This window comes from Scylla paramamosain, chromosome 12 (assembly GCF_035594125.1).
Source record: "Scylla paramamosain isolate STU-SP2022 chromosome 12, ASM3559412v1, whole genome shotgun sequence".
Lineage (NCBI taxonomy): Eukaryota > Metazoa > Arthropoda > Malacostraca > Decapoda > Portunidae > Scylla > Scylla paramamosain.
The window spans coordinates 25767948-25791647 of record NC_087162.1 but is presented as its reverse complement, the minus strand read 5'-3'; the positions used below and the strand labels follow the sequence as shown (position 1 = coordinate 25791647).

Here is a 23700-nt window from a genome sequence, read left to right as displayed (position 1 = left end):
AGAGATTAAACAAACAATATAGAAGAAATAGATGAAGAGATAAAGCCAGACAGTATAGAAGTTAAATGCCATACAGTATAGAGAAAAAAAGAGAAAGTCAGACAGTTTAGAAAAAAAAAAGATGACACCGTTCAGTATAGAAGAAATACAAGCAACATGAAGTATCTGTGATGACGGAGACATTCATCAAACTCGATTCGTTGATGACTGAGAAGGACATAGTAGTAGTCAAGATATTCGTCGAAATAAAGGTGACAGATTACCAGTAGGAAAGAAGAGCATTGCTGTAAAAATGAAAACCGGGATGAGGAAAATGGATCTAGGAAATGAAGACTGGATGGCGGAAGAAGGAATTTTAACTCTACAGGGAGCAGAGGAGGAGGAAGAGGACGAATAGAAGAGGGAAGAAAAGGGGGAGGAGGAGGAGGAGGAAGAGGTCAGAAAGGAAGCAGTAACAGACCTTCAGTGGTAACAACAGATTAGTATAGGGAATAAGAAGAAATGGCAGGACTACTACACATGAGATCAACCGTAATCATGCCAGCGTAGATATCGTAGATAAATTGTAAAAAAAATAGTGAGAGCAACAGAGATATAAATATAATATACAACAGAAAATACAATTGAAAAGTACGTGAATGTTTCTGGATAATAATTAAAACGTGAAGGGAAAAGAGCGTTCTATTTATTTATTATTTTTTCGGGGGGAGTGTTCAGATTCGAAGCGATGAAATAACTAGTAACAAAAATTATGGTTCCGGAAATAGACGGGGGATCAAATTGGAAAGAAATGATAACAAAAAGAAACAAATAATGGTAGTAGTAGTAATAAAGCCTTGATTCCCTGCGAACCTGAGTCGGAGTGGATAAAGAAACTCTTATAAAGTAAAGGTTCAGGAAATTTATAATTCATCTTGATTTATATTGCCTGAAATGAATCGTGGTGAAGGAGGATTACGTGGGTTGGGTAAACGTACGTGTGTGTGTGTGTGTGTGTGTGTGCGCGCACTTAGCATCCAACTCTTATTCGATAGATTATATCAAACAAATATTACATAAACATCACTCACACATTTCAGATTTGTTGTTTACTCTCTATGCTTTTTGTTAATTCCATGAAACGCTCAGCCTTTCTGCACTCCACGCCTCCACGCCATTGCTTTCAAGTGCGAGATTGTAATAGCTGACCATCACCTCAAAGAAAGACTACTGTTTTTTTTTTTGGCCAGTTTACCCCTGCTGTTGATTTTTTTTTAACATGAGAATTCCCACATCCGCTTTTATTTTTCCCTCCCACCTATCGTGCTTCATAAACTATTACTGCAGGTACAAGAGTGGCGTTTGTATTTTCTCTTATTCTTTCTGTTAGGGTTAATCCATCAGAGAACTTGTTTTATTATATGTATTAATCCCGAGTGAAAATAAGGAAATTCAGTATGCGTTATTGTTTCGACACCTCTGGTTCATTTTTCTTTTTAACTAGTGTTTGACGTTGGTAATATTATAAACCTGTTGACCCAGCACGGCATGAGAGAGAGAGAGAGAGAGAGAGAGAGAGAGAGAGAGAGAGAGAGAGAGAGAGAGAGAGAGAGAGAGAGAGAGAGAGCAAGGACCTCATACTGCCTGAATGTTTTGTTCATTGTTATTTTTATATTGTAAACATTCTAAAAGTTGAAGTTGAACATGCCATTCATATCAGGCCTGGGGAGAGTAAATAAAGGTGAAGGGAAAAGCGTCATTCATCAGTGTGTGGGGGGGGATAGGGGGGGGGGGCGGTGATGATTGCTGGCCAGAAATGGGAGTCACTGTCGGAGGATCAGAGTAGAAAAGAAATCGCTGTCCGCACCAACCCTTCAAGTCATCTATTTGTTACACTGTGTGCCTCTCACCGTCTCATAGTAAAGATGAGCCCACATTATCACCTCACCTGGCCTAATACCCCACCTTTAAGATTACACTACTCGCTGTCCTTTCCCTCATCATTTAGTCTACCTTTCTCTCTCTCTCTCTCTCTCTCTCTCTCTCTCTCTCTCTCTCTCTCTCTCTCTCTCTCTCTCTCTCTCTCTCTCTCTCTCTCTCTCTCTCTCTCTCTCTCTCCCTCTTCACTCATCGCATCCCCTTCGCTCTCAGATACGCGAAGTTATGGGGGAAATTATCTCGTTTTGTTTTACTGTTTTTTGATTCAGTTCTGATTGATAAACGGATGAAGTGATTTGTGAATATGAGAATAACTTTATTTTGGAGAAGTTTGGTCGGATTTATGTGGAGAGTAATCAAGGAAAGCTGTGCGATGGAAGATGTATTCCCTGAGGTGCAGTTTACCATCGATTAGCTCGGATGAGATTGGTATCAGAATAAATGTAATCCCTAACTGTAAAAGATTACCGAGCATTACAGAGCCCTTCGTCTTTCCCGTTGCTTTTTCCTTTTATTCTCTCCTTTTTTTTCCGTGTTGCTGAAAAATAATTTGTAATATTTCTCTTCATTGTGAAGTACTTTTGATATGATTAGGAAAAAGAGTTTGCCTCTAACTTCCCGTCTCTCCCAGCAATGCATCTCTCTAGGTGTGCAGTGTTTCCTGTTCCTTGATACCGTACATAAGAGGGTTATGGACTCGTAGTTGTTACTTGGATCCCATTTCTTAAAACTTCACCTGCATCCCGTGTGGTGCCAGCCCCGTCTTGAAGGCGACGCACGTTTTCTAGGTACACGAGTTTCTCCTTCGCCCTCGCCCTCGCCTCCTCCCACGTTTCCCAGGGTTTGCGTTCCCAGCATTCAGAGGGTATCACCCGTCCCCAAGGGTATCGAATACTGGCACCTATCTGGAGCGTGCTACTGTGCTGTATATCAGAAGATCATGTTCTTCTTGAAATCAGAACGATCTTGAAGGCATCACCTCAACAAGCATTCTGTATTACTGGTGCTCTCATCTGTTTTTAAGGAGTCTCTCTCTCTCTCTCTCTCTCTCTCTCTCTCTCTCTCTCTCTCTCTCTCTCTCTCTCTCTCTCTCTCTCTCTCTCTCTCTCTCTCTCTCTCTCTCTCTCTCTCTCTCTCTCTTTCCAGATGACGTCACCCATTTCTTTAGGGTGACATACACCTAAGGAATTTCTATCTGTTTCTTGGGGCGCTTTTTCTTCCCAAAGACAACTTTCTTAATAGAAGGGAAAGACACCATGCGTTTCCGACGACCCTTCCTTTCCCAGAGGCCACTACCTGTTCCACTTGCCGTCTCTAAGGGTTGTCTGTTCCCTTAGGCAACGAACGCTGCAAAGGATTCTGGCACTTCCTGGAATTTACCCAAGCACAGACTTTTTCCAAGGCATGGTTTGTCATGTCTTCTCTAACAGACACTACATGCTCAGGAGATCTTGTGTGGGGAAGCAGCTTCCTGTTTATTTATTTTATTTATTTATTTATATATTTATTTATTAGCGAGGATATAAAAGTGTAGTGTGTGTTTATTCAGTTTGATCAAAGAAATAGGTGTATCAAAGTATGCTGCGAACTTGGTAACCTTAAAGAAATGTAAAAATGACCACTTGGCTCTTCTTCCACTTCAAGAAGCTTACGCCAGACTCCCCCTTTTTTTTCTTCTTTTCTGTTGTAATGGAAAATGTTCTTGCTTCGCGAAATGTTTATACTTACCTTCAAGATAAAAAAAATATTTGTCTCGTGCTGTCACATAACTACAAATATGCCACCACGAGACTCGCGCTGGTTCACACGAGACATGAGGATTTATAATAATAAATCTTCGTGTTCTTTTCTGGTCCTGGAAAGCGACTAAACGTGACAGAAGCAAGAAGCTGTAAATTTTTCTTGCAGCGTTTTTTTTTTTCATGATTTACTTAATGTTTTCTTGTATATGTGATGAGAAGGAAAGTAAAACTAAGAATATTGTGCACAGGTGAGAGTGGCTTGGAAATTATATATATATATATATATATATATATATATATATATATATATATATATATATATATATATATATATATATATATATATATATATATATATATATTATTTATTTATTTTTTATGCTTAACTGATAAGCTAAAGGAAGGAAAGTTCAGTAACCAAAAGGAACTCAGTAAAAATGAACTGAAAGTGTATAGTTGTTATCATGAAGAAAAAGAAGAGTGAAATGGTAAAGGAGGCGAACTCTAGGTTAATGAAATTGAGGGCAGAAATAGGCAGAAGTGAATAACGCGTATTGTCTCGCCCTGGGACCCTTGGAGGGACAAAAGTGGGGACTGCAAAGTTTGCGGGAATTGGTAAGGTAATGGTTTGGAAACTTTAGGGAGGGAGAGAGAGAGAGAGAGAGAGAGAGAGAGAGAGAGAGAGAGAGAGAGAGAGAGAGAGAGAGAGAGAGAGAGAGAGAGAGAGAGAGAGAGAGAGAGAGAGACTGCATTAAGTTCCAGGAAAGATTAAGTTGTGCATACGAAGTGCCTGGAATTAATGAAACTGGAGGATATCTAGTGGTCGTTTGTGAACATTCTCTTGATAAAAATAAAAAAAACTCACACAGGATTCTGTAAGAGGAATATACATGAATGCACGAATGACGAACTGAAAGCGTTGATGGAACGAATACTGATATATCTGGAGGCATAGATGCAAATGCGGAAGAGAAGCTGCACGAGTGATCTCTGACCTCTTTCTTCTTGCTTATTACGAAGGCGAGACTGGGGAATGAAGACGTGAATAATGATGAAAGAAGGAAAAAGAATGTGGTATAAAAAAAAAAAGTATTAGGAAGGGAAAGAAGGTGAAGAGAAAACAGTAGGAAAGAAGACTGCTACATATAATAAAACGGAAAAAAATAAAAAGAACTAATTCTGAAGAAGCGAGAGCAGTATCTAGAATGGAACAGATATGTGGTATAGGAAAGAAGGGAATTAAGTGGTGGAAAGAAGTGAAACGGATAATCAGTGAGGAGAGAGAGAGATTTTTCTTTTTAATGAGTATATAATGGCTTTTGGTGAGAAGACACGAACAAAGAAAGGGAGAGGGGGATAAGAGGACTAAGGTGAAGAAAAAGCTGAGTGGGGTTGATGGTAAGTCGCATGAGGTTCGGAGGGGGAGGGTGTGGACGAACAAGTATCGAAAATTTTTGAGGAAAATGAGTTATTTTGGAAGAATGTGCATAATGCGCGAGGGTTGGAGAGTCAATGTAAAGGTCGATTATACCAGCAAATGGAAGAGTGTAAAGGGACAGGAATATAGCGATTGAAGTTTAGGGTAAATATTTTGAATGCCGGATAAATCATAGAATAATAGTAGTGGTGATTTTGATGTTCCTATGGTGACGCGTGAGCTCAGGTGGCACTGGCTTATTCAAATACAGATTGCAGATATCGCCCTCCACAAAGGCAGAAGTGAGCCATTGTGTGAGAGAGTGAGATGATGTTTTGAAGATATTAATGAGGCTGCGTACAAAAGACTAGCGCTGCGGAGGCGAAGACGAGGATGTTTGAGAGGATTGTTGTGGTGTTTTGTGAGAATTTACGACGTGGACTTGCAATGCAATATGGAGAAGACTTCTGTTGAAAATGTTGTAGTTGACTACGATTATTGACATTGGCAGTTAAGCGACAGTCAAGAACAGAAGAAGGAATAAAAGTTCATGGGACGGGGAGATGAAGTTCGGCAAAGGAACGAGGGAAAATTGGATGAGATCAAAAGAGGGTGCATGGTTGGAATGTGGGGCGGTGAGGGGGATGGGAAAAGAATGATGAATCAAAGACTGGAGTATCGAAGTGGAGTAAGAAGGGTGCAAGAGGTAGTCATTGGTGTTGGCTTATTGTATTTGTGGTGAGGTCGCCAAGTGAGGAAAATTACCAGACATGATGTTGCTGAGCTTAGATGAAACAAAACGCAAGAAAACTTCGATCTGGATTCACAGAAAACGCAAACATCCTAACAGGCATTCGGCCTGCACGGTAGAAGCAATTCTCGTGTTGGCTTGGTTAGTCTTTACTGACAGCGGCAACGACAACAGTCCTTTGTGTTGGCCTGGTTAGCTTTCCCTCAGGGATGCCTGTGATGTTTTAAACTTTGTGAAGCGTGTGGGCCAACTACTGATTGCCTGGCTGGCCTCTGGTTGTGGGAAGTGGCTACGGCAAATGTTAATTATGATAGAATGTCATAATTAAATCAACAGAAAAATGTATTTATTTATTTTATTTGTTTATTTTATCGTTTTGATAGTGTGGTGAGCCCTATTTGTGTGGTAGATCATGCGCGCGCGCGTATATGTAAATGAGGTAGCTCGATTATCCAAACGTCTTTTGAGTTTTATATCATGGCTATTGAAGGAGGAGGGAGGGAGAGAGGGAGGGAGGAAGGAACAAGGAACTTGAGGGAGTTGGCATGAGTCCATCACCACTGCGGCGAAAAGGCGTCATTCACCGAAATCAAGGCATGTGGTGGTGTATTCACGATGGTTCTCCGCATTAGTGTTTCCTTAAGTAACCTTTCCGAGAGGACATAACGCGTCCATTCAGTTCTTTGTATTTTTTTGTTTCCGTGTTCCGCGACGATGGACAGAGCTCGGCTTCTCACACATTTTCTCCGCCAGAGTTTTTCTTTCAGTATAGAATCGGGGTATGTTTATATGTCCTGGTGGAGAGCGAGGCGGCAGGGCGACGCCACTCTGTCCCCTCGCTCGGCATGTGAAGGGGATGGAAAAGGCGGCAGGAGACTGGACGGCTGCTGCTTAACGACGGCGCGGATCCCTCTGCCCTTAAGGAACGGTTCTCATTTTTCTTCACTTTTACAAACTCCAAAGTAGATTTTTTTCTTAACTTTTCCCAATTTGCTGGAGTTGTGAATATGATGCAATCATATTCGCATCTTTATTATATATATATATATATATATATATATATATATATATATATATATATATATATAATATATATATATATATATATATATATATATATATATATATATATATTATTTTTTTTTTCATTTGAGAGAAGTCAGGGCGAAGAGGCATTTGGGACCTCCAGTCGCGTGAGACTCAAGTAACTTGACATTCAGTGTGACCTCTAAGCTCACTTTGATTATCTGGAAGGAAAAAAAGTCTGTGATATTAAGTGAGAGAGAGAGAGAGAGAGAGAGAGAGAGAGAGAGAGAGAGAGAGAGAGAGAGAGAGAGAGGAGAGAGAGAGAGAGAGAGATGAGAGAGAGAGAGACACACACACACACACACACACACAAACCCTTTGGCTCCTCACCCTCACGCCTCTCCTTTAATTCCTCGTTATCTTAATCGTTGTACCCTAATCGATCCCTCTTCGCCCGGCAACCTCTTGTCCTTTCTCCCCCAACCCCGGACCTCCCTTAACGCCTACCACCGAATGCCTGCTTTCTTTCCCCCTGACGTCTCCTCTCTCTCTCTCTCTCTCTCTCTCTCTCTCTCTCTCTCTCTCTCTCTCTCTCTCTCTCTCTCTCTCTCTCTCTCTCCATCATATCACCCGACGCTCTCTCGTCCTCGTAATATAAGTGAGAGGCATTCTTTGTACACTCTTTCCATTCCTCCACTTTCATTCAGATTCTTACTCTTTTGTCTACCCATGCGAGGGAATTTCCATTTCTTCTTCTTTTTCCATCATTCTTCCTGATCTTTCTTATATTCCTCCGTTCTTTGTCTTCCTCTCTTTTCCAGTTGCATTCCTGGTGGTATCTATGTTTCTCTCTTAAATTGAGAGAAGTTTTTTATATTTTTCTTATACTTCTTTAATGTTCCTTGGTGGTCTTCTTTCTTTCCTTTACTTCCAATTTCTACGCACGTTCTTCCCTCCCCGCCATCTCATCACTTATGCCTTTCCTCCCACCTGTCCGTGCACTCAGAAATTCCCTTACCTTGTCCTACCCATCGCCCTCCACTCTCCTCTGCTCTCTTTGCTGTTCTCTCCCTTTGCTATTCTCGTGCGTTCTCCATTTTTTATGTATTGGTTCTGGATTTCTTACAACATCTTTACCTCACTCTTCCTGTGCCTACAGCACCGTCCAGCAACGCCCACGCCCGCATGCTGTCTTCATCCACTTTGTCTTGCCTCGCCTTGCTTTCCGGCACCACTTCAGTACGTTTACTCATTCAAGGCGTTAGCTACACATGCATATGTAACGCCGCAGTCCCTAAGAGAAACTTCAGCTCGAGTCTTAATGTTATTATGGATATTACGTCTTACTAGAGAGAGAGAGAGAGAGAGAGAGAGAGAGAGAGAGAGAGAGAGAGAGAGAGAGAGAGAGAGAGAGAGTTGTAGTGTTTGTTACGTATTTATCTTTATTTTCCTTTTGTCTTTTTCCTTTCCTTGTTTCTCTCGCCATTACGTCTCTCTTGTTTAGTCTTTCGTTCTTTACACCTTCAGTTTCTCCGGCGGTTCTGTTTGTTTTCGCATTGTTATTAAGTTGTTATTGTCGGAATTGCGTTGTCGGTAAACTTTTGCTGCTGTTTTCTTGAAGTTTTGTTTTTGACATTTTTTCTTCCTGTGCAAAGTTTGAGCAGTAAGGAAGGAAGAAAAACAGAATGAAGACTTCTGTACCAAATATAAAAGAACGAACATAACAAAAATACATGAACAACAATGAAAGGCGATAATGAGGGTGCTTGTATCAAAGAATACGATGAATGCATCAATACCAAACATAAAAGAACAAAAATAAAAGAAATATATATATAAAAACAACAAAGATGGAAGACGATAATTAGACTTGTTACGTACGCTGAGTAACTACGTAGCACGATTGTTTATCGTTACTTTTTCTCTTTTTTTAGGCAGAACATTCATACACTCAACGTTCATGAGGAAGAAAACAACGAGAGACGATTGTTAGCTCCTCTTGGCTCCTCTGTTCAACTTTTTCTCCTCCTCATTAGTGGAAGAACACGTGGGCGGTCGTAACAAGCTGGCCTATCGATCTGCCCTTGCCTGGCCAGGGGTGAATGTATTGGCGGTGGAGTTGGTGGAAAGGAGCTGAGCTGAGCTGAGCTGAGCTGGCGCTTCCGAGACCTATATTTTGAAATGCTTCAGAATCTCAAGAAGACAATTTTAAAGGTCATAGATATATATTAGCCTGGTTCGCATGAGTGCTTTTCCTGTTTGCTGATATAAAATCCTTGTTGAAATACCACTCGAATCATGAAAACGCCCTTGGAAACCGCAATACCTTCCAATAGGGCTTCTTGAAAACAGCAAGACGCCGAAACGTTTAAGAATGCAGCCCCGTGATAATACCAGGAAGAAGATTCATCTCTGCTCTCATACAAGGCAGGTAAGGTAAGGCAAGGTTACATGGAGGTTTCGTTGGGAAGGGAAAAGTTTGTGTGTTGTGTGGTGCTCTGACCGGAACGGGGAGCGAGTTAATCTAGAGAGAGAGAGAGAGAGAGAGAGAGAGAGAGAGAGAGAGAGAGAGAGAGAGAGAGAGAGAGAGAGAGAGAGCGTCGTGTGCAAGGATAATATACAGAGAGGTAGTAATAGTCTATAAACCGTCTCTCTGTCTCTCTCTCTCTCTCTCTCTCTCTCTCTCTCTCTCTCTCTCTCTCTCTCTCTCACGCCTCCGCATACGTAGATGTTTTGTATGGGGTTTGTTTGTGCTATCATCTTTAAACTTGGAAAGACAGCGCTGGTACCGACCCTGCTTTTATCTCTACCGTCCCCACGATTTCCAGGCGAGGCTGCGGAAGGATCTCCACCACTCGCCTCGCTGTACGGCCAGATCGAGGTGCTTCCGAGTAGGCTCCCCCGCCGCTCTTGCTTCAGGTGGTAAATGATAAGCTTGTGAAGTATCCTCGTTTTCTTTTTCCCTCCCGTTCTTGGTTGAGCGTAAAAAAAGGGGATGGAGGAGGAGCAGCAGGAGGAGGAGGAGGAGGAGGAGGAGGACGCTGGTGAGGGAAAGGAAGGAAAGAGGAAATTGCGGTAGTGAGTGACGATGGATTTTTCTTTTTATTTTGTTCTTGTTTTTTTTTTTACTGTTTTTGTTTATTTATTTTCTTTTCTCGCGGGTCAAATTTTCCATCTAGTGAACATGACAGGAATGAACGGAAGTTTGGTAGCATAGGATCACAAGGGTTTTTAATTTTCTTCTTTTTTTTTTTTTTTTTTTAGCTTTCCATTTTTCACCGTTATCCTTCTCGCTCGTTTTCCATCATGTGAACAAGACAGAAATTGGTGGAAACTTGATATCACATGATGGATTTTCTTTTCTCTCTCTCTCTCTCTCTCTCTCTCTCTCTCTCTCTCTCTCTCTCTCTCTCTCTCTCTCTCTCTCTCTCTCTCTCACTCTTTCTGAACCTCATTCCATTTTTCACTGTTATCCTTCTCGTTTTTCATGAAGTGAGCAAGCTTTTTTTTTATCATTTCATATGAATATTAAGCACATGATACCGCTTTCATCTCTTCTGCTTTCACACTAACTAATTTTTTTACGCTTTTTTACGCACGTCCTTGTTTTCATTGTTTTTGTCAAAGGGAAATATAGCGCTATTCCATTTATTACTGAATATTCAAATGACAGTCTTTCCCTTATTCATACACAAACAGACACAGCGCGTGACAGCACTCGGAATCATGCTGTACAGAGACGAACACGTGCTCTCACTCCAAAACAGGGTAATGTATTGAAAGGTAGTTACAAAGATGAAATTTTAGTGACATTCGCATTCATTTCCACTGTTCAGCATTTTGCTCTATCTTATTCTTTTTTTCTAATCTCTTGACAATCTATCAATTCTCTGACTTTGTAAGGAGACTGTCAGCAGACCGAAGTACGTAAGATTCCTCAAAAAATGTTAAAACACAAAGGCAGTGAGTGGCAATGGTTATGATTTCTGATCATGACTGTATACTCTCCTAAATAACTGAACCTCGTGAGCCCGTTCCTGTCCTCATATACCCGTGTTGGTGACGCGTCACGGTAATCAGGTGAATAATGGTAATGGTGCCACTGACGGTAGTAATACCTAATGTTAATTACACTGGTGAAGGGTTGTAATTGCTTGGTGGGCGGCGACTGGCGTTGAGGTGTGGGCGGGAAGAAGAGGGATGGTACATTTCGTGTGTGCGTGTCTGTCTGTGCTCAGACAGACACGCTGAGTGTGTGTGGGCGTGAATGTGAGGTGGTGGATGAATAAATGGATGTATTGGTGGGTGTAGGTGGATGAGCGGCAGTCACTAGCATTGGGGTGAAATTTTTAGCTCCTGTAAAGCAGTGACTTATTTTGTAAGTGCTTTTGACGTATTCTATAAAATGTTGGTGGTTGCACGACTTTGTATAATATCTTAAAGGTTGTGCGACTCGCCGTTACTCGCATTGTTGTTCATCCCTTGTGGCTCAACATTTCATTCATAATAGAAAATTTATGACATTCATATAATAGGCATTAAATCCATCATGACAATTAAAACCATTTTTTTTTGGGGGGAGCATAATTAGAATAACATAATTTGTGCACGTGATTTGTTTACTACAACAATTCATTACGACCTTAGCCCCAGGGGGCGGCAGCGGACAGTCGACATATTTTTCTGGCGTATTTACATCACTCTGCCAACCTCCCACTACCTTGTTTAGACCTTCACGCAAGCCTCCGCTCGCTCTTCCTGTTGAGAAAAAAATAAATAAATAAATAAAAAATCTCGCAGGATCGATCCACTACTCCAGTAACAAGGTTTGTAAGCATCTCTCAGGTCTCCTCCACTCAAGGCTGGCTTTCCCAGAAAAAAAAAAAAAAATCAGTGAGTGGGATCGACTTTGACGAAACATAGGGCTCATCCATAAGTCTGGAGCTGGTTTTCATGTAATGCTATGCATGTCAACAGCACCTCCTGGGTTTTTGCGCCGGCCAGTGTGCGGTAGAAAATGTTCGCATATCGGGTGTTATTGCATACTTTTCAGGTTCCTGCCGAGGTTACAAAGAGATAACCGTTTTAGGTTCGCGTTCGGTAAATAAACAACTAACCAGATTCAATCGCTTGCATTTTTCATGGAACGCCTTCATGAATTTCTACGGGAGATGTTTGCAGAGCTCATCGATCTCGGAAAAGGTTTTGTTGCAGTGCATCGCGGGATGCAGTGAAACAAATTCCCAGGTGATCCTGCTCTGCATGGTGCCCAGCCTGTCAACAGGATCCTCGGTGTTGTCAGATTGGAAGGCGAGTCCTTCTTCTTTGCTAGCTGACAGCAATTCGTCTTTGACCTTCTATTGTCAGTGGTGGACATTGAAAGAATTATAAGGACCAATCATTGCAAGACGTTTGTTTGTAGTAGCAATAAACCGAACTTGACTTCCATAATGACGCAGTAATTTTTGCCGTCACTGGTGGTTATAATGGCTGCTCTTAACTGAATGAACTCAATAATAAATAGATTGATGAAGATGAAGGGTGGCTCAATAAGCTACATTGTTTTGTGATTTATTCAGCAGTTTATTTGAGTGGCGTGTAATGTGGTGCCCGCTGCGGCGCAGTGTGTGGTGGCCATGACCCAAACGCTCCCTAGAAAGACATGGCGTCGGTGACATCAGCCGGAAACACTCCATTGCTTGGAAAATGGCCACTTTCGAATAGAAAGAACCATTGTGTTTTTCCCTGGTCAGTGTGTAACATGACCTGCCTCTGACGAACGACTTTTTAGCAACAAAGAAAGCTTTTACGGGAAATTACATTGCTTTCTTTTAATTGAATTAGTTTCATCCATTAACGAAGGACTGCGAGGAAAAATCGAAAAAAAATATAAGTAAATAATACAAAAAATGTTGCAATATATATATATATATATATATATATATATATATATATATATATATATATATATATATATATATATATATATATATATATATATATATATATTGTAAGAAAAATATGTAAAAAAGTGTGTTGCATCCTTTCGTTGCTTCATAAAAAGAAAGAACGACTAGTGCAAGACAATTTAATTTAGGGAGGTGACCTGATATTTCGCGTTCAAGTGTCGAAGCCCTATAGGAAAGGAAGGCAAGAGAGGCGGCCAGTGCTTTCCCTTCAGTGGTGTAAATAAAAGCAATCAACCACAGCAACGAAGTCACGGCGGGACTGACTTTGTAGGTTCGCCTGCACCTTTTTTCGATCTTTTCCATCTTTTATGTTTTTTTGTCCAGTGCCCTTGTTGTGGTGTTTCTGTGTGTCTTTTTTCGGTGTGTGTGTGTGTGTGTGTGTGTGTGTGTGTGTGTGTGTGTGTGTGTGTGCCAATCAGTAAAGTGCCAGTAAGTTTCTGGAAAGCCTGTCCCTTATTTTTATCTATTTATTTCTTTCTTCTGTCTAGCATTTTATGAGGCTGTTGCTGTGGTGCCATTCCATCAGGTCAGTCTATTAATTTCCACTTAGTCTGTAAACTTGTTCCTTCTTTGTTCTTTTTTTTTTTAATGTATTAGGATGCTTGTTAATTCATATCTACGCGTAGTGTACATGAAGCTTTCCCTTCTTTCCGATAGAACTCAAATACCATAGGACTAGGTCGCCGTGCCAATAACGAGTTAAATGTACACAATGATGTTCTCTAGGATCTGTTCCTTATGGTCAGGTGTGTGCTGTGTGATCCGAGGGTACAGGTGTCCATCGCGTGTTGATGAAAGGATACCTGCAGCCTGTAAACAGCAGGGACTCTCTGGAGGAGGAGCCCTTATCACTGTTATTAATGCTGATACTGTTATTATTGTTGTAGGTGTTGTCTTTACTGCTATTATTATTACTGCTGCTTCTGCTGCTGCTTGTATTACTACTACTGCTACTACTACTACTACTACTACTACTACTACTACTACTGCTACTACTACTACTACTACTACTGCTACTACTACTACTACTACTACTGTTGCTGTTGCTGCTGCTGCTGCTTCTGCTGCTACTGCTCCTGCTACTGCTTCTGCTGCTAGGCCAGTGTCACTTCAGATATTGTTATAACTCTCACTACTACTGTAACAACAACTACCAACTAATACTACTATTACATCTGGGCTACTACTGCTTCAACGACTTAAGCTACCACCACCACCACCACCACCATTAGTACTACTACTGCTAATACTACTGCTGCTGCTGCTGCTGCTGCTGCTGCTGCTGCTGCTGCTACTACTACTGCTACTGCTGCTGCTGCTACTACTACTACTACTACTACTACTACTACTACTACTACTACTACTACTACTACTACTACTACTACTACTATTCCTTGTGACATAAAATTTCTAAGACTTCCTTCTCTTATTGGATACCCACGGCGTCTTGTAAGCCTATGGAAAATAGCGGGAGATGATTAACGGAGTCCGTACAAATCAATAGAACGTGTATTGGATACCAAACATAGATAGGAAACTGAAGTGTGTCCTGTGTCTTTGAGTTCCCGTGAGGCTGACCGATAACTCTCTAGCCTGCCACCGCCGGTCATGATAACAATCCCTCCTCCGTCTCATTTGCATAATTCTTCCATCTAACTGTCTTGACTCTCCTACGGCTGGCCATTTTTTTCCAGTGTAATCGTCAGCTATTTTTGACTTTTTTCTTCTACAGTTTCATAAGTAATTCTGTAGTTTAGAAGATACAGGTATAGTTACTGTAGCCTATCAATTATCATCACAACTTCCACGGTTTTTTTTTTACAATCATCTTTTCATATACTTATTTTTGTACTACAGTTTTTCCACAAGTCGTTTTGTAGCCTGAGACACTGTTACAGTTTGTTAGATTTTGTAGATTTGTCACTTTTTCCCATAATCATCTTTTTAGACACATATTCATTTTCTACCAGTTTATTAAGTTATTATGTAACATGCAAAACATAGTTACAGTTTCTTTAACTTTTTAGCAACATTGTTATGTAGAGTAAACCTTTTCCATATTCTCTCTCTCTCTCTCTCTCTCTCTCTCTCTCTCTCTCTCTCTCTCTCTCTCTCTCTCTCTCTCTCTCTCTCTCTCTCTCTCTCTCTCTCTCTCTCTCTCTCTCCATGTAACCCATTTTAATACAGTGGCCTGAATGTTTACAAAGGCCAACCAAAGCAATAATAGAATTATAATATATTTACACGTTTCCAGCATTAAGCCTTCTCATTTTCGTAATCCTATACTCCCACCGGCTCCGCTCCATTAGCATATTTATTCTTCTTTTAAAAGTAGTCTGGCTAACACGCTCAGACTAATATGATAGGGACTAAAGGTACAGAAATGACTCGCGACCGTGAACTCTGTGATAGCGGCGCGGCTTTCTTAATTTGTAAGAAAAATTGTGCAGATAATAGCTATGCAAATAGGGAAGAAATGATAACTTTGGCCATTTTCCCACCAGCATTAGGAAGTTGATGCTCTTTAATAATCCCTTAAATCACGTTATTGCCTGCCAATATTCAAATACTTATCTTGGTGCTCCGGTAATGAGTTCACTGTGAAAAAGTGAAAAATTCTGCTTCACTTTTAATTTCTTGGCCATGGTGATGATGATGATGATGATATGATAATGATGAGTATGTCAGTTCTAATGAATTCAGAGAGAGAGAGAGAGAGAGAGAGAGAGAGAGAGAGAGAGAGAGAGAGAGAGAGAGAGAGAGAGAGAGAGAGAGAGAGAGAGAGCTCCTCGTAACTATACATAAGCCAGAGACAGACCCATCACATAACGATTTTGCATAGTGGACATTTCTTTTTTATGATATACGCTTACATATATACACACCTATATATGTACATCCAGTGACTCCTGGCGGCGTGGCGTCCTTCAAGAAGACATTAGGATGATTGGGAGTGTGTGGGAGGGAACCCTTTCCTCCCACACACTCATTTCGCCTTAACCTCAACTATCTAACATTCCGTCTCGGCAGGCACGCACCACTTAGCCCTCTCTCCTCTCTCTCTCTCTTTGGCCGCCTCTTTCAATCCCCTCCCTATTCCTTCTCTCCCTCATTCTTTCTACCATCACCCGTTTCTTCCACTCTTTCCAACTTTGCCATCTTTCCACTTCCCTTTCTTCTCTCTATACAAGTAACTTCGTCTTATTTTCTCGTCTTTCGTCCTTCTCTCTCTCATCTTTCTTTCCAGCCATCTTTTGTCTCTTTCTATCTTTCCCATCTCCTTTACACTCTTCCTCCAACGCCCTTTAGCTCATCTTACAGCCTCTTATCTCGTCCTTCCTTCCCCCGCATTTCTTTTCACCACCTCCCGTTTCTTTCCTTCTATCTTTCCAATCTTCTGTTCATTCCCCCTCCTTCCCCCATTAGTTCTTCCTCCAGCTTCTTCCTGTTGATCTTCTTTCTCTCGTCTTTCCTTTTAACATTAAATTAAATCCCCATCTTCGTTCCATTCCTACTTCTCTCTCTGCTCCCTTCCTCTTCCCTCGACCTACCTTCTTTCACCTTTCTTTCCAGCCAGCTCCCGTTTTTTTTTCTTTATATATTTCTCTTCTTTCCATTCTTCCTTCTCCTTATTTCCATTCTTCCTTCTCCCGTCTTTACTTCCTCTTCCCTCATCCTCTCCTCGCACGCTTTCTTTGCAGCAACTCCTCCCGGCTTTTTTTTTTTTTTTATCCTTTTTGTGTCTTTCTGATCATTCTATTCTTCCTTTTTCTCCCGTAAGTTCCTCTTCTAGCCTCTTCGCTTTTCCTTTCCCCCCACATCTTTTCCCCAGCAATTGCTTCCGTTCGTTCTTTCCATTTTCCCCTTCTTTCCACTCACCCTTCTTCCCTTCTCTCTACATGGAACTCATAAGCACATCATCCAGTCTTATCAAAATTTATGGCGGAACTTTTAAGGGGGCCAACAATATAAACGCAAGAAAAATGAGTCCCTGTGACTTATTCTGGAGAATCCCTATATTTCCAGCCGTCTGTCTTTGTGTCGCTTGAGAGAGAGAGAGAGAGAGAGAGAGAGAGAGAGAGAGAGAGAGAGAGAGAGAGAGAGAGAGAGAGAGAGAGAGAGAGAGGATAGTATATACATGATTTCTGTCCGTCTGTCTTGCTTGGTCACACTGGTACCATGTTTGTTAGTGCTCTGTAGTTACGTAGGGAGGTCTTCACAGTTCCTGCCTTTCTCTTTCCATCCATCATGCTACGTACAGTTCACGGCAGGGCGCCCGTTCTCTGGTGCGTGGTTTTATAATAGTGTGCGTCTGTCTGAGTGGATGTGTGCGTTGACGGGTAACGGGGCAATGAGTGTGTGGATGTTGCATGAATGAAATCTGTGATTGAACATAAACATTAAGTATCAAGCGCTTAAAATAAGGCCTCTCAGCTTCAAGCAATATTTCAAACGTGTTTACACCGTAGTCGCTCGCGCGTGTAAACACCACCACACACACACACACACACACACACACACACACACACACACACACACACACACACACACACACACACACACACACACACACACACACACACACACACACACACACACGACAAAGTGTAACAAAAGTAAAACACGAGAAAAGAATAGCTGGAAAGAATGTTTTCAGTTATGTTCGAGGTTAAAGATTTTTTTGTGCGTGCGTGCGTGCGTGCGTGCTTGTAGACGAGACTGCCAGAGAGAGAGAGAGAGAGAGAGAGAGAGAGAGAGAGAGAGAGAGAGAGAGAGAGAGAGAGAGAGAGAGAGAGAGAGAGAAACACTTAATTGCGCTGCCAAAAAAGTTCTGTGGAAAGAGTTCAGAACTGGTTGTCCACTTTACTGTAATCCAGGATGTCATGATACTCCTCTTTTGAAGCAGTCCAGGTCGTAGGGGAAGGGAAAAAATCTGAAGCAAGCAGTGTTCCAGAGTTTACTACTGAAAGAAATGAAACGATGAAGATACTCAGTAAGGTGGATGAAATAATAGTAAAAGTAAGTCGGAAGTCTTGTGGGGACGAGGCTACGGGAGGGCAGGCATGTTGTTAGCACGTTCAGAAGGTGAGCATGGGAATAATGGTAGAAAAGTCCGTCATTGAAAAGAAAACGAGATAATCAGATTATTATTTATTGTTGCTCGATTTTCAAAATCCATCGAAAGAGAGCAATGTCTCTGGTCTTGTCAAAACTAAAAAGAGGCAAGGAAAGAATGAGAAGTGTGTGTCTGAGAGAGAGAGAGAGAGAGAGAGAGAGAGAGAGAGAGAGAGAGAGAGAGAGAGAGAGAGAGAGAGAGAGAGAGAGAGATTCTTAAGAAACGCGTCTAAACCTGCCACCGTCTTTAGTCAGTACAAACTGTGCCGGCCAATTAGCTGAGAGCAGGGCGTTTCCTATTTCTCTGGCCTGTTACCTCCCAACACTGGCTCCTGTAAATGTGCGTGGGGCCGCAGTTCCTGGTATTTGTGGGGTGAAAGGCACTCTTGGACAGTGTTGATGGTATATATGGAAATGAATTGCTTACTAAAGAGACTCCCTCTGCGTTCCTTGTATGAGAGCGGAAGTCCCCAGTGCCATGGCCTTTACATGTATTTCTCAGGAAGTGGGACCCAGCTGGGCGACACGACGCCAGGCTATGTACGAGAATGTGAGTGTGGAGCCTTCACGAACAGCTGCTGCAGGACTTGGAAATTGCAACAAGGCACTGGGCTAAATTTTAGTTCTCGTTATTTTGTTAGGTCTTGCTGACTGCTGTAAAACACCACTGTCCTTTGCTGCAGCCGCTCCTCCCCGTGCTAGGATTTTTGACGCCACCACCTACCCAATGACACCGATGTTTGTCTGCTGGGTTGTGTTTCTAGTGTGACTTCACGGTCATTTAAATATTGTGTTGTGAAAAGAATCACCAATAAATAGCAGTCTCGTCCAAGTGAACTGACACGACCACTCACCGTGACGGCGCCACGGCCCGCCGGCGCCTACGTAAGTTATTTGACTATGGCGAGGCCCAGTTTGGATTCATAAAATCGATGAGCTTCGTGGTGTGTGTGTGTGTGTGTGTGTGTGTGTGTGTGTGTGTGTGTGTGTGTGTGTGTGTGTGTGTGTGTGTGTGTGTGTGTGTGTGTGTGTGTGTGTGTGTGTGTTTGCGAGTGCGTGCGTGCGTGAGAGTGCGTGTGTGCTTGTGTGTGTGTCCTTAACTAAAATAGAAGAGATTTTGAAGAGGAACAGTCAATGTATTCAGCACAATCGTCCAAACCTGAATGGCACACCGGCTCTAGAAAGCATCTTCGCCTCAGTTTATAGTTTACATACACTCAGCCGATTAGCAGCGAGGCGCCAATCCGAGCATTCCGCAAAACTTATATACCTCAGTTTATTGTATCGACATTGCAAGAAATAGATTAATAAATAGATGAATAAAATGGACTTGCCACTTGTGTGTCACCCGGAAGAGCTGAAGTCACACAGGGTCCCCAGAATGACACCTGTCATCGAATGCACCTAAAGAGAAGCGCCTCTTCATCATCCAGGAACACATGCAGCTCTCCAGTCTGTCATTAAATGCAGATAGTTGAGGGGGAGGATTGGCAATGGCTTCCTGATACAAACCCACGCATCAGTTGTCAGAAATTACGGTGACTTCCAGAAAACTCCGGTAGTTATTGAGCTTCGTATCCTAGAATTTTAACCAGGAAGCATTACCGCTAAGATGATCTCTACCATTTTTCAATATTTACTGTTAATCAGACGTCCCTTCACACAATGAGTGTTTTGAAATATTCCACGTTTAATCCAATGTTCCTTGCCGCAGCTTCACTTGTTTTTAGAGAGCGAGAGGAGCAGAAAATTAAGATCTGTCCCATCCTTGACTTTCTTTGTCCCTGGTTCGACCGTGAGGGCCGTGGTTGCCATGGCAGCACGTTAAAAATACTTTGCTCAACGTTTTACCACGTTCCAAATGAAAGTGATCATTGAGAAAAGGAGAGAAAACGAAAAAGAGGGAGAGAGAGAAGTAGAGGCTTAATTTCAGTAGAGATAAGGGTAGAGTGTGTTCAGGCAGAAACGAGAGAAAAAGAACCCGGCAAACTGCAGCGCCATTAGTTGTTTATAGTGTGTGTGTGTGTGTGTGTGTGTGTGTGTGTGTGTGTCAGCACCGGATCGAAAGGTATTTGTCAAAACACGGCCGGTCATGAACAAAGCGAATGGAATCTCTTTAGTAAGTCAATTGGAAACCGGCTTTTGGGATGTATTTGATGGGAGTCACGGGTAATCCGGTGACGAGGGCCGAGGGTAGGGGTGATCACACCCTTATTATTAAATCCTGCTTTGCGCCCGCCTAGGATTGTTCGAGTTTCTTCCATTTCTTTTCTATTTGTTTGTTTGCTAACCTTCATATATATATTTTTCTCTCCGCTACCCCGTTCGTCCGTCTCCATCCTTTTCTACTGTGAAGTTATTATACCTCTTGTGCTTCTCACCCACCTCTCTCTCTCTCTCTCTCTCTCTCTCTCTCTCTCTCTCTCTCTCTCTCTCTCTCTCTCTCTCTCTCTCTCTCTCTCTCTCTCTCTCTCTCTCTCTCTCTCTCTCTCTCTCACACACACACACACACACACACACACACACACACACACACACACACACACACACACACACACACACACACACACACACACTTCCATCATTTAAATCATAAGAAGTAAATGGTTATATGTTGTTGGTATCAGTCTGAGATTTCTACAGAAAGAGCTAAATAACGTTAAAAGGAAAATCTGAGCCTCAGACGTCCAGCTGAGGACCTGGTTGCAGTCGATGACTGGGGGAGAGCTGCGTCTTCGATACTGTTCGAGATATTACCGGCGACAGACGTCAGTCATTATCATGTACATGTTTCCGGCGAGACCAGGGACAATCATATTTTCCCCCACCACTCTGGTATCCTCCTGGTGCTGCCGTCGAATCACTGGTGTTCAGACGCTATTCTCTGTACTGTGTACTGTGGTGTAGCCTTTGCACCCACCAGGTTTGTTGCGTGTGTGCTTCCCTGAGTGTTACGCCACGGGTTGTTTACCTTGATCCCGTTAAGTAAACAACGGGCTTGCTGGTTAAATTAATTTGATTTTGGTTGTCACCTTTTTGTTTGTCTTTGTAAGATAAGACTGAAAATTGAGGTCGGAGCGAGGGCACCTTGAACACGTCCCTATCTTTGTATGTATTGTTTCTGGGAGGAGAGGAAGCGTTATGTTGAGCCTTTTTCTTGGCTGCCCTCCTTTAAAGACAACGTCAATCTGATGTATACTTTAATAATGTATATACGTCTTCCTCAAACCTTGATAATATTTGGACTGAGTGAAGGGGATGGCTTGCTTCTCTTTGTTGGAAATTTTTCGCCACGGTGGCGTTGTATTTCACTGTCGTGTTGGCGGTGTGCTCGTGTTACTCCTCTTTGTGTTACGTAAGTTTGGCTCTGGGGGTCTTTACTGGAGAGGACGTTCATATCAGAGTTGTCTGTACACTATTTTTTGTGTGGTAGTGACCCGGTCATTCGCTGTTCTGACGAGTGTGGCCCGATCACATGTAGTAAGTCTGTTAGCCACGCAGGCCAGTACTGTAAGCTGGTCAGCATAGGCCCGGAAAGCGCCTTACTATGCTGGTGCAAGTTTCGTGATTTGTGTTTATCATGCCTGAAGCAGCGGTGTGATCTCTATTAGGGTGGCTTTGCTCGAATACTTCCCGACGTAGCGGATTAATAAGATATGAACCTCTAATATAAAGTCGGCAATAAAGACATTTCTCTTTAGGATTATTCGAATAGGCTTTTTTTTAACCTTGTTATTCATTTGATATTTAACGTATTTTATATCTGCTTTAATTTGATAAAATTCCAGCTCTTTCCTGATTTTGACTTATATGATTTGGTCTGAAACATTTAAGAAATTCATCTGAAGCCAGAATTTAAAAGTAAATATAATAGATATCAATCTATGCCCCACAAAAGACTAGACTCAAATTTACCAATAATCCCAGCGGACGTTTTTAGTCTGTTGGTGTGCTGCATCGCTGCACCAGGGAGTGAAGTGTGTAGCATCAGTGGATTCGTCCCGAAACTCGTCGTATTGCAGAACTTCCATTATGACCAGTTCGGTCTGCAATGGGAAGGTCCAATCAGGCACCTTAAATTGAGAGAGAGAGAGAGAGAGAGAGAGAGAGAGAGAGAGAGAGAGAGGAGAGAGAGAGAGAGAGAGAGAGAGAGAGAGAGAGAGAGATGAGAGAGAGATGAGAGAGAGAGAGAGAGAGAGAGAGAATATAAACTACCACTTCTACATATTTAAGGTAACAAGTTCTTTTTTTCTTGAAGCTTACTATAACAGATTCGCTCTTCCTTCACATAGGCTGGCTGGCAGCTGGTCGGCGCGGGTGACGCAAGCCCTGTGCCCGCTGCCGCCATGGAAGACAGCGAGACGGAGGCGGCGGAGACTGACCCGCTGGTGAAACAGGGGCGGGGACAACCGCCTCCAGGACTCTGGAGGCGGCGGGGCAACGGCGGTGGGCCGGCGGCGGGCGAAAGGCAGGGCGTCACCACCCTGACGGCCGGCCTCGGCTCTCCCTTGTTCCGGAAACGTGTGAAAAGAGCACCGAGGAGGAGGTGGACCAGCACAAAGATGGATACGAGGAGGGAACAGGATGCAAAAAAAGCTGCAGAGTCGCCGACACCACTCTGTCCCTTTTTCGGCGTCAAGAACTACCTCCATCATTTCTATGAAAAGCAGGACATCAGCAACCCAGCGTTGTACGAGGATGCTCCTATGGTGGGTTGGTAATCCGTGCTGTGTGGAGTGGTGGTGTGTGGGGAGGCAAGGCATCATGATAAATGCACAAATATCACTGAGCAACTCGCAGCAGTTAGGACCATTTTCATTGTTATGGATGTCTTGACGCTTTTGCTTAAACCATATTATCTTAGAATTTCACGAGTGACTTCACCCCTGACCCTGGTTGTGCATCCTCACCAGGGGATGGAGCAGGTGTTCCTGGTGAAGCAGGGGGGAGAGCGGCTGCTCCTCGTCAGTGTTTCGACTTTCTCTCGTGCTCGGCGGCCTCCTGCTCCTCCTAGGTGTCGTTGCCTTCGTCGTTGCCGCCTTCGCTGCCCGCCGAACTGTTTGTCGTTGGCGAGGTGAGTAGAATTTTTAGTTTTTCATGGTGTTTTTTTGGGGGTAAAAAATAAGATACGTTTTCTCTTGTGTTGTTCCGTTATTTCTTTTTTTTTTTCTTCACTTTTTTATGAAGGGGCGTCTTTTTTTTTTTTTTTTTTTACATGGGATTTTGTGGCGTCACAGTAAGGCTTTTGTCAAACGAGTGTGAGTGACGTGCCTATAGTGCCTGTAGTGGGTGGCGCCAGCGGGGGTTATTCAGTCGGCAATGGGAATTGTGCCTCAGCTAGGATGGTTACTTTTTTTTATACTTCTTTTATACGTTGAATCGATATGAAAAGTAAAGTTCAGTTTTATTTGATTTCTCGTCAGTCTTTAATCAACTTACAGTATTTTTATATTTGTTTTATCTTTCTGCACGTATGTATTTATGTACATACTACGCATGTTTGTATGCATCTATATCTGTCTATCCATCCATCTATCTACCTACCTGTCCGTCCATATCTCTCCTATGTCGCTCTTATATTTTATAGAGTTAATTTTCAAGTGCTGTCCTTGGTGCTGGTTAAAAAGAGACAATACTGTCCCCCTGACAGCACGGCGGCGTGTCGATAGTGGACCACTTGGCCTCATCGCACAACGCCCAGGTTGACGCGCTGCTGCTGGTGGGCCTGGTGGCGGTGACGCTTGGCTCCACCGTGGTCGCCGC

At 42.6% G+C, this 23700-nt stretch overlaps 1 protein-coding gene across 6 annotated transcripts in view; it reads left to right on the top strand.

The window, feature by feature from the left end:
* LOC135105949 (uncharacterized) overlaps window positions 1–23700 on the top strand; it is a 56062-nt gene that overhangs the window by 28401 nt on the left and 3961 nt on the right. For 4 of the 6 annotated variants that reach the window (XM_064014685.1, XM_064014683.1, XM_064014681.1 and 1 more), the window contains 3 exons: window positions 22230–22646; window positions 22851–23011; window positions 23588–23700. The exon at window positions 23588–23700 is cut by the window's right edge and continues 57 nt beyond it. In XM_064014685.1, coding sequence (XP_063870755.1) covers window positions 22284–22646; window positions 22851–23011; window positions 23588–23606 — 543 coding nt within the window. In that variant the 5' untranslated portion in view covers window positions 22230–22283 and the 3' untranslated portion in view covers window positions 23607–23700. Of the gene's footprint in view, window positions 1–9212; window positions 9285–20634; window positions 20824–22229; window positions 22647–22850; window positions 23012–23587 lie in introns of those variants that run through there. The other 2 variants (XM_064014680.1, XM_064014679.1) reach the window with 2 other exon arrangements.